The 12,102-nt window shown below is 40.9% G+C and overlaps 1 protein-coding gene across 5 annotated transcripts; it reads left to right on the top strand.

The window, feature by feature from the left end:
- Nucleotides 1-2,254: 2,254 nt before the first annotated feature.
- LOC139135483 (uncharacterized) lies at nt 2,255-11,710 on the top strand. 5 transcript variants are annotated; one of them, XM_070702877.1, is made up of 5 exons: nt 2,255-3,013; nt 3,312-3,612; nt 3,990-5,857; nt 7,609-7,704; nt 10,587-11,710. In XM_070702877.1, exons 2-5 carry the CDS (start codon nt 3,497-3,499, stop codon nt 10,712-10,714), a joined length of 2,208 nt encoding a protein of 735 aa, XP_070558978.1. In that variant the 5' UTR covers nt 2,255-3,013; nt 3,312-3,496; the 3' UTR covers nt 10,715-11,710. The 5 variants fall into 5 exon arrangements, with proteins under 5 accessions (XP_070558978.1, XP_070558979.1, XP_070558982.1 ...); XM_070702881.1 differs by having other exon boundaries at nt 2,266-3,013; nt 3,312-3,498; XM_070702880.1 differs by having other exon boundaries at nt 2,266-3,013; nt 3,312-3,596.
- Nucleotides 11,711-12,102: the final 392 nt, after the last annotated feature.

Below are 12,102 nucleotides of genomic sequence, written 5' to 3'. Positions count from 1 at the left end.
TGTCTGTGTAACTTTGTTATACAAATCTGGCTATATAATGTGGTTTTCCCGTTACTAACTGTCTCTGAAACAAACGACTTTTGCATTGTTGTTGTCAGTGCTACTTGTAAGCAACCCAATGTCTATAGCGAGACGGACTGTGCCTCTCGGGTATTAGTCAGTGTTGGTCGCCGTTTTGAAAGATACGTCGGCGATAACTTCTTCTGATTACCAAGGTAGACAAGACTGACCCAGAATATTCTATGTTTACAACATTTAATAAAACGTTGTTTACTTTCATCTCAGTTACCAGCACTTAGTTCAGAGAATTAAGGTGGATAATTCAGCTCAGCCAGCCGACTAAAGAGAAATACCATTTATTTATTTATTTATTTATTTATTTATTTATTTATTTATTTATTTATTTATTTATTTATTTATTTATTTATTTATTTATTATTTATTTATTTATTTATTTATCTGTTTATTTATTTATTTATTTATTTATTTATTTACACATTCGTTCTTTAATTCTTCCCTCCATCCATTCTTTTTAATTTGTTTCTTGATTTTAGGAATGTTGCTTTACTGTATATATGTCAATTACTGCTTGAGGAACAAATCAATACATTTTATGACCAGATCAAGATTTTGTCGGTACCTGCAAAAGATTTCGACTGATGCTGTAAAGCGGCTGCGACATAATAGCGAAATACTTTCCCCTGGCCAGCTGCTCACCCCATAATTCTGTTCCTTTTCCTATGAATTTTACATGTCGTTTTGACATTCTTCGCGAGGTCGCCAACGACTTTGTAAACTTTGTATCCGCTCGATTTCAATTTGAGGTCTCAGCTTACCCGCCAAGATGAAGTATATCTGATAGTGCAGTGCAGAACTTTGTAATATAGTTGTTGCCTAGACTGCGAACTGTCACTAGAATACTGAGGTTTTGAAGCCAATGCTTTCAAAGTTTTCTTTCAGAAAGATAGCTATAAAGTTGTAAGGACGGCGTCGAATTATCTACTTTGTGAAGAGGTTTCCTGAAGAAATATCTTCTTAAATATGACCTTGTATTTGCATCACATTTCTCTGTATGTTACTCTAAATGTCCTTTGTGCACCGCTAAGCTGAAGGGGTTGGGGATGGTCAAATTCAAAATCGCTACAGTAAAAGATAGATTTGACACCTGTTGATTTTGATATGCACATCGTTCATATCATCATGCAATTTGTCTCATGCTTGTTCCTGTTCATGACTCCAATACAAATTCCTGAAAGAGAAAATGACGAATAATAACCCCTTTGAAAGTCTGACTTGCCGCTTTCAAGATTAATGTTACAGAGCTGGCCGTATCTAGCTGTGAATTGTACTTGCTGTACGTACGCAAAACGTCATGTTAAAACTATCAGTGCACCCCAAGGTGAAACGCTTTGCGCGCGTGCGCACAATACTGATGACTTCAGTTCCACAAACCTGTGCTTAAATTCAAGGGCAAGGTTGAGAAAATTCTCTTGCGCAACTTTGACAATAAAAATTTTCGCTTTTGTATATTGTAAATTATTATATATTTTAAATATTTTTGTATTTGACAGAAGCGTTCATTGAAGACAGGGAACTCCAAGCTGAACTGCTGCAACTAAATTTAATTCAGAAGTTACGAATTGAGAAGTTACGAATTGGTGTTCTGCAAAAGTAACGCTGCTTCTTCGCTAACTGTTCAAAATATGTCAATCTTTCGAAACTTAAAGCACTTTCTCTGTGTCTGCTTGAGCTGGGTGGCTTAGAGACAGGTTTTAATGCAACTGACTTATCTCTATCCAATACACATTATCATGGATAAAACAGCAAGAGGAGAGCAACTATCTCTATACATCAATGTTTCGCCACCACTTTTGGTCTCAAGCACGGTCACACAGCTGGCCCCTAACCTGCTGACGGGGCAAGTGGATTTACCAGCTTCTGACTTACCAAATACACACATTCGGCGGTTAATTCCGACAGATGTTTATTCGTATCGGCTTTACCCCCGAAGTATACACTCCCTAAGACACGCGTGGAGAAGTTGTATATCAATTCAAGAACCTGTAATTGCGTTTTAAAATATTGACTTTGTTTTTTCCTTCTATAAATGATTACAACCTTATCAAAATACTCAAACCAATAAATCACCGGCCAAAAATTATCATATTGTGTCCTTGTCCGCCGTGTGCATAAGTTGTGAATCGCGTTCGATTATTCGATTGGTGTGGCTATGACTAATTTTTATCACCTAGCGACTCGCGTTTCCTGTTGTTAATTCTGCTGTCGGTAAGGTGGACATTTGGTCTTGAGAGCCCGCAAATCTCACGAATTCTTTTCCTTGCGGGTGATGAAACTAACTTTATCAGCGACGTTCGTTTATGAGTTCATGCCCCGATAAGAGCGCTTCGAGCGAACAAGACAGAAGTGAATGTAATATTGTGTTGCTTTAGGCTCTAGCCATTGCTTTTTAGTATCGAAGGTTGGGTTTCCGTTTCGTCCTATGCCGGCGCAACTTCGCCGAGAAAAACAAGTGGGCAATACGTTTTGTTAAAATGCACGAATTTTGACAAAGATTAAAACGAGGATTCTGAAACAGACAAAACACTTCGACGCATGACAGTGTCGAGTAAGTGAATGTCCACTCCCTGAGAAGGGGTCAAACAAATCGCTACGCCTCTACAGCACTCTCTGTATTCCGTCGTTGTTTTATGCGTGAACATAGGGGGGACTCGTAATTCTCAAGACCCGCCAGATACCTAGAAAGAACACAAACTGGACAAACAAAATGATAAATTGTTTGACAGTATGCCACGAAAGTGCCAGCCTACAGAAACAAATATATGGACAGACCATACATACACTACAAGCTGCATTGGAAGATTGCGTATTCGGTTGTTTTGTTCGTGTTTGACATCAGGAGATCTAGATGGGCTTCATCTACCCTCGTCGGATTAAAACTTGGTCTTCCATCGTTCCCAGGTCAACTTTGATAAGATAGCAAATACATGAACAGGTGAGTGCATGTATGTATGACAAAGATCGACGCTTTAATATTCTCTCTATTCAACTCTTTTTTTAGTCGGTATAACGCCATCTTTTTTAAAGCACTAATAGCCAAATGAGATCGAGAACTGCGTGGAAAAGACTTAAAAAACACGTCATCCGTGGGTACTTGGTACTTCGACCTCGAAAAAACAGGTAAATCGCGCGAGTCAGCTATGTGTATTGTGTTGATACGATCAAATACAGTTCTATCTGTTAGAATAATCTAACAGGCCTATTTATCTTCCTGTCTTTGTCGCTGACGTCAGGAACCTGGCTCAGTAAGCCAAATATCTATGCTCCCATCGACCACGTGACAGCCGAAACTTAACTGTTGGAGGCTAAAGATTGGGCGTCATTTTAAACTCTTCGCAACTGTTTAGCACATCTTTGTATTACACCTTCGTAGCGATCCCGTCGAAGTGATGTTTACCGAACCATATTGCTGAATAGCATGTACGTACACATTCTTTGTCTTTCAATTAATTCCGGCGAGCTAAGGACACCATTGGGACAAAGTATATCTTTACGAGCTCCGAGATTGTTCCATCACCGTAAGTTATACAATTGGTAGGTCGTATATCTGTCACCGCGTCTGAAATGACGGCACTCGGCGTGGTCACCTGTTTCGGTACAAACCATGTACCGTTTACGTTGGATCTGCTCACGCTTAATTGTAAGAACAGCTTATTAGTTACGTAATTGTAGAGCTTAGCTATGATGACTATCTGGCCCATATTCTAGGCGTTAACAGTTAGATTCTAACTGTTATGCACTTTTTGAATATGCAAATGCAGCAAAACAACCAGGACAGGTCCTTATGATCGACATGTCAGCCGATACTACACGCGTACCGTGTACTCTGTGCTTGACATTATAAAGAGGGCCGGTCAGCAAAAAATGTACGGGGTCAATTTTATAACTGTATCCATGTTTTGTTTGTGAAGGTTTGACTCGGATAACCCTGATACACGTGGTTTCCAAATGGATCAAGAAGAAAGCAAAGCCAAAACGCCCCGTCAGGGTACCAAGAGACGACTCAGTGCCCAGGTGAGCGAGGACAAGGGGGAAGACATTGCCGGCAGGAAGAAGTCACGAAACTACCTTGACACGCACAAAAACATCGAGAAGAGGCGGCGAGATAGAATCAATAACTGTTTGAACACTCTGAAAACCTTGGTGCCGGAATGCAGGGCCTATTCTATGAGTGCCTACGCTGCTAAGAAACTGGACAAGGCTGAGATACTGGAGATGACGATTGATTATCTCCATAAAGTCCAACAAGTTCACCCGGGAGGACTCCTCAACGATCCTCGGATGCATTTCGAGGCGGAGCAGTGGGTGAACGAGTTAAGCCATTGGGTTCAGCAAGAGAAGCAGTGTCAAAACAACGTTGGGGACTTTGTGCACTCGCTGCTGAACCATTTGCAGACTTACAAGACCAGGTCTAGATTTGAAAGCATCCTACACAACGGCATTAAAGCTGAACCGATGACACCGCCCTGGAATCGCCCTTGCAGCTTCAATTTCCCGAGCATTCACCAAGCTGATGATTCTAGTGACGACATGCTAGACGATTCGGAGTCGATAATTCGGGAAGATTCACCATCGGGAGAACAAGCCATGGCCGAGAGCAGGCGTACATCGAATCCTGTGGCTTACCCTGGCGGCAAACCACAGGGAATTCCGGAGCCGGGTATGCCTGAGCATTTCACGCCTTCTGTTGCGGACTTCATCAAGTCTCTCAGTCAGCGGAATAACGCTTCATCTCGTCCGACTTCTCTGCCGCATCCACCGACGCGTGAGTTCTCCAAGACGTCTCCTATTCCACCTCTGATTTCTCCAAACGACTGCAACGGTGCCAGCTGCGGGACTCCTAACCATGCACCACAATTTCGATTTCCTTCGCCGTTCCAGAACAACCACCAACACCAATCGTGCGGCTGTTCGTGTGGTGGCAACCAGACGGGCAGTGCGTCGTGTGCTCACGAGAACTGTCACCAGCCGACGTCTGTATACCCTTCAACTAACCCTCCGACTTCGAGTGGCCCCAGCAGTGCCCAATCGGCTGCTATGACCATACAGAACTTACAGCACTTCATAACCCAACAGCTAAATTTGCCTGGAGCTTCGCAGGCTTTGTTGAATTCTTGGGCCACAATAACAAGTAATCTGGTCTCACAGACGCTCCAGCAGAACCCTCAACATAATCAACAGCAACAAAGACAAACACACTATAACGACCGCCAACATCATAACCAACAACATCAACATTTTAATTCACAATATCAACAACCAAATCATCTACATCATTATGATCTGCAACAGCAGCAGTTGCAGCAGTCGCCGTACTCACACCACGGGCATCAACAGTCTCAAGAGCGCTCCCTTCAAAATCACCCTCAGCACAACAACCAGAATTCTCAACAGCGAATCCCGCACCACCAACATGACCAACAGCCCCATAACTACAGGCCGCAACAGGAGCCACTCAGTCACAACCACCACCACCACCACCACCACAACCACCATCACCAGCAGCAACAACAACAGCAGCAGCAAAACCACCATCATCATCAACAGCAGCAACCACAACAACAACAACAACAACAGCGAAGGATCAATCTGCGATCGTCAAGCCCGCTGCAGCAGACAAACCAACACTTCTGCATGGACGAAGATCAACGGCATTACGAAACCCTCGGTCCGCCTTGTAATGGCACAAAAATTACCTCACCGATGAACATTGACATGACTCGGAGCGACGCAGAGACAGAGTTGCCTTCTCCGGAGCAGGTGGATGACCCTTCAACAGGTTGGTCAATTTGTTACTTGAGTGGGATCATTATTGTGTCCAAATGCTACACTTTAATTCGTTTTAGTTTAATGTATCTACCTGAATTCAACTCGTAGCAAAGATGTAGGACACCACATCTACAAGCGGGAGGACCGCCATCAACACAGTAACCTTGCCGATCTCCCTTTGAGCTTCTAACGTACACGGCGTAGTCCATGAATGTGTGAAAAGAAATGAATAATACACATTTTTTATGTTCTTCGTTAGACTAGGTAGAAGAATGACTAATCGTAATCATGGCCCGTGCCAACAGTTTTACGAGCTGCCAGCCGCCAAAATAGATCGCACAATGCCCGTTTCTCCCTAATGGGGGTAAAATGCACCTTTAAAGGGTTTTAGATTGTATTCTAGGTTATCATGGCAGTAAACCACGATTTCAGACAGAATTAGATAAAAATTTACAGCGGTATGAATAAAGTAAGAAGAGTACAAGCGTTAAATTCGCGTCCCCGCGGACCCCCATGCCCAGCTTACGTGCACCTATGTAAATTTACACGATATCTATAAAAGTAGCATTCTAATGAGGATGACCAGTATGCATAACTACCAGGGGGCGCAGCGTCGTCTCATTTGTGAAATTTCAAGGGAAAATGTCTTATATCGTCTGATAGTGGGAAACGTTTTGCACTATGTGTTCAGGATTTTTCGAACAACACGATACGCTGGAGTTGGCTTGTCATCTGATATTTATCTCCACAAAACATGGAATAATCAACTTAAAAGCTTGGCAAAAGTTTCGTACGGTTTTTCCCGTGCCAGTGATGCTAATCAGAGCTGCATAGATAGCAAAGTGGAGATACGAGTATTAAATATATCTGAAACAAACACATGAAGGTGCTTTACGAAATACCGTCGACAGACAAGCAAGCTTCTGTCCGCACACCGAGCTGAGAAGACCTCAATTCATTCAGCGCAGTTTTAGAGCGAACGTGGATTTGAAATCTGTCTGTGTTTCTGCAACTGTTACAACAGACAGCGGCGTAAGCGACGAACTTAAAAGTCTGCGTAAATAAGGGGGGTTCATGGTCGATCTTATCGACTGTTACCATATCAACGCAATTGGTTGAGTTATTATTGAGAATTTAAAAGACGACACGCCTCTTCTAAAGCAACAACTCAAGCAGACTGATGACACAAAGCGATTACATATTCCTCAGAAAGGCAACGTGTGGATGTTTCGTCAAAGTTGCTTGGTTATCGAAATCGACAGATAAACTTATTTAACCTTTCGGGTTCTGTGAAATTTACATTTTCCAGCGTTTTTGTATATCTATATGGCCACACGCAGCTTCTCCGTCAACTGAAAAATGGTACTCGCTCATCACCGTCTCATTCACTAAAACATGCGACGTATTTTCCACTAGATTTTGAACGTTTAAGTGTAACCACGACTCATTTTAACCCCTGGCAAACATTTGACTTTTGACGAACAGTTATTTTGAATCATTTCTAAATCATGGTGATGATAGTATCAACGGGCATCTAACATGGCTTTGACGTTTTGTATTAATGCGCAACGATTCCTCTCACTTAATTAATTGTCACTATTAATTTTATTTATTTTTTATGTTACTTTCAAGATTTGCCCGCCGCAAATAAACCCCGGGTATGAACATGGCTAATGTTGCTTTGTACTTCGCTTTGTTTTCGACAAGGAGGGGGAGTGTTTTTCCCGCATGGACTTTAATAAAACTCATTTGCCATTTCAGGTGGGGAGGAATCGGGGGAAGGAGTAGACCAAGGCATCCTAGGAGATGAAAATCACCAGTCGTCCATGTCCAGTGCCTCATTTGCCGATCTCATAAGTAAGCATTTACTTGTTTGGTACTGGACTGCCATATTTTCGGGATAAGCCCTGCTCACTCTTTGTCAGAAATAAAGTTGACAGAAATCATATCCATCCATCCATCCTTCCATCCATCCATCCATCCATCCATCCATCCATCCTTCCATCCATCCATCCATCCATCCATCCATCCATCCATATGCACATAGATAGATACATAGATACATACAGATACGTACATACATACATACATACATACATACATACATACATACATACATACATACATACATACATACATACATACATACATACATACATACATACATACATACATACATACATACATACATACATACATACATACATACATACATACATACATACATACATACATACATACATACATACATACATACATACATACATACATACGTACATACGTACCTACGTACCTACGTACATACATACATACATACATACATACATACATACATACATACATACATACATACATACATACATACATACATACATACATACGTACATACGTACATACGTACATACATACATACTCTGAGACTTATTTTAATGCCTTACTAATAGCGATGTTGTTGCTATAAAAACGTTTGACAGTAATGCCTCTCAACCACTGCTTGTGACTCATAATGAGCTTGGAGCACCTCTCTGGTTGGTCGCTATTTCAATGCTGGCTGTTAAGTTGAAAAGCACTTCGCCTCCTTATCTAGTGACTAAGGGGCTGTAACGACAGGGCGTCAGTTTGAAGCACTTTCAAGTGTAAAGTGGCAACTCAAGTGAAAAGGAGTGTGTTTTCGGTTTGTAAGTGTGCCGTAAGTGATTGCTGTCGAGTTGATAAGAGAGTCGTGTCGACGGCGGAGAGCTCTGCCATTTCCTTGGGAACCGGGGAAAATTCTTCACTGTGAACTCAAGGACAGGCCTGTGCGCGTAATCCCGTGCCATGCAGAACAAGATAAAAGTGACCTCGACACAGGTGTTTGCTTCTCACCAAATGGCCTCTTAGTAGCTTCCACAAATACAAAATTCAGAATCGCTGGGCAAGAAAGCTTCTTATCTACAGACTCAAAAAATGGAAAATTATCTCTAGTGAACCTAACTGCACTAAATAACCAGTGTTTGTCATTTGAGGGTGAAAACTTGCTTGGGTTTCCACGAGAAACAACACAGCAGGCCAACAGGTTAAGTTGTCTCACATAAATTTTCCTTGATGCCCAGTGTTTTCGTTTAATTTTATTTGTCCCACCCATTTTATCGTGTGTCATAGACAGAGTCTGGCATAAGGGGACGCTACTTAACGTGCGTCCATCTCTTCAGTCTATCGAGAATACTTTGTTTGCATCAATGAAGGGTGCTCATTTTTATTCAGATATGGAAACCACTTCAAGATGAATTATGTATGCCCTTTGTAGTGAAACCCGTCTAAACCGAATCCTGTCTAAACTGAACCCTTTTCCAAGTCCCATTCCAATAGGGCTTCTATAAACCAAACACCTATCTAAATCGAACAATTTTGTTTTTCTCTGTCCCTGAACGGTTCAGTTTAGACAGGTTTTACTATATATATATATATATATATATATATATATATATATATATATATATATTATATATATATATATATATATATATATATATATATATAATGTGTTATATATATATATATATATATATATATATAATATATATATATATATATATATATTATATATATAAAGGCACAGGAAAACACAATAGCACAGCTCATCCTGGACAAAAGTGGCTACCATATAACTGTGCCAGTGTGGCAGTGTGTGATAATATCAGTTTTCAAGGTTGTTAGATGAAAATTTAAAAAAAAACACGAATCACCAACAGAGTACTTTGAAGATCATGTATTCAATAGAAATCTCTGCCTTTTCTGTTGCCATTAGGTGATGATGTGACTTGCTACGAGTTGTACAATTATATTCACTGCAAAGTGCTATTTGCATGAAAGAGACCAGGGGAGTTTTAATCTGAGAAATCAAGCATTTCTGTCAAACCCCACCGCACACAAAATGAGTCGCCGACACGGCGTCTTAAAATAAAGTCAAGCGGGTGTTAGAAATCAACGACAAACTGCTAATCCAACCCCGATGATGATGCGGGCTGGAGTCTAGTCTGACTATACTCGCACTTGTCTTGCTGCGTTCCTCCAAAGCTAACTGTATGTTGGATATACTCGACTTTACGGTAAAATGCACTCCATTTGAGTGTAATCGTAAAATCTGCAATCTGCACTTCTACAACCTCATCAATCACTCAAGACGTTGTCGAGGCTTTTTATGGTTTTATATCACCAAGATTTTCGTTGGCACGAACCAATCCATATCGACCCTTGGCTGTCTAACACCGCGGTAAATTCTTCTGAGGTCGATTTTTACGTAGTCGATTTTATGATCATTTCTTTCGGTTCTTTCAACTTTGCCGTGTTTACGCTTAGAGTGTGAAAAGATTGCATTTTTCTAACTGGTAACTTCTGTCAAACATTGGCTAAGACAAAAATGTGACGTCGTCTAGACAATTCTTCAACAGAGTGAGTCGCGAATCATATTGTCTAATTAACAGGGAGAATTCAATTAAACGAGGCTACAAGACATTTTACAAGTTCGAAATTATCGAATATTTCGCGTCATTTTCTTCAAACTACACTATTTTAGTTAAAGCTGTCATGGATGTAATTTATAGGTACGGTGTCATGGCAATAAATCACAGTTCATGTAGACAGAAAGGTCAACAAAATGTGAGTCGAGGTTCTATAAATAATTTCTGAGACTTGAATTAATGGGAAAATAATCGATTATGATGAGCCTAACTACAAGTAATTTTACGCTTTATTTTCAGAAGCGTTGGAGACGAACGCATGGACAAACAGTGGTGTACATGGCAATGACGAAGACGACACCGGCTCACTGTTGGATGGTGCGCCTACTCTCCATGATCTCCCTATTTGTTTGCCTGTCCATGAGTGACGAGAGAGAGAGAGTGCGTGATTTCACACAGGCTGAAGTGGTTGGCAGCCTAATCGAAGTTTCTAAACTTCTCCGAGAGTGGGATGCGAGATTTCAGCGACAGTGAGAGACCGCTACACGGCACCGTGGTCTGTGGACGTAGCACCGGACCCCTCTGACCGGCGCAGAGCACAGCGCGGAACGATGTGCTGCCGGTTCGCGATGTCACGACATTTCCTTGCACACCTGCAGTGTGGCCACATTTCAAAGACTGCTGAGAATGTAACGGCATTTTGGACATCTTTGTTAGCTGGCAAATGATAGACATACAGAACTTGACCGAACACTTATTATTCCTTTATATGCTCTCTTCATCAATTTCAACTTCAGTATTTTTCTTGAGCCGTTTTCCGACATATTTTCATATTTTGTTATTTGTTCAACTTTTTTTCGCTGTACCCACTTTGTTTACTTCAGATAATAGATGGAACTCGCAAAGCTTCACTTTTGATAATAACAATCGAAGCTGCATATGCTGGCACATTTGGCAATTCTAGTTTCAACTTAATTAAAACTCGCAGGGTAAGCATTTCAACAGACGGTCGCCTTATCAAGGTATTATATGTATTCCTGTGGCGAACCATATCAAGAAACCAATGACAGAAAAACTTTCAAAATGAAAACCATCAATGTCTTAACCATGGTTTTCACTTTTTCTGAGTTGTGATTGAACTAATATTGAAGTTCCATGAACTGCGATTGAAGTTTCCGGCAGTGTTGAAGAAATCAGAAACTTGTAGAGACATCACCAAAAACATTCCTTTGTTTAGTCGACTTATACATGTACATTTCTCTTTTAGCTACACGTGGTATTTTACTTCTTCTAATGATTGCTTTTTTTTGAAGCATTGATCAGAATTCACTGATATCTGTCTCAAATTAATTTTGTACATAGAAATTCAACAAACACTTTTTTACCGTAAATCGATAAAAAACTGATAAAATTTCACTTGAAAATATGTGAGTGTTGAATTCCTTTTATTGTCCTACTTCATGCAAAATTGGAGCAATAATCCACCCAGGCATCTTTTCACGGTAGTATTTGTTGAGTCTCGGAGTTGCGACCAGGTCGGAATTATCCTTCACGTCACAAAGTAAAATGATATTTCCTCATATCCTCCTCACATGATTTAAAAATTCATTAAATGCAGACACTTAAAAACAGCATCTGAACGCATCCATTCGCGTCTTCCCACCATTATTTTCACGACCGGCAGGCCCAACGAAGTGGCCTTGGTCTGTCACGTCAATTTCTGCCCCACCCTCCTGACCAAATGCCTCTGTAATCGTCACCCTTTACACCAAACCGGATGTGTGAATTTTCGCCCCTTTGTAAGCGGGAAAGGTTC

The sequence above is a fragment of the Ptychodera flava genome, chromosome 6 (genome assembly GCF_041260155.1).
Source record: "Ptychodera flava strain L36383 chromosome 6, AS_Pfla_20210202, whole genome shotgun sequence".
NCBI classification, from domain to species: domain Eukaryota; kingdom Metazoa; phylum Hemichordata; class Enteropneusta; family Ptychoderidae; genus Ptychodera; species Ptychodera flava.
This window is presented reverse-complemented; position numbering and strand designations above follow the sequence as displayed.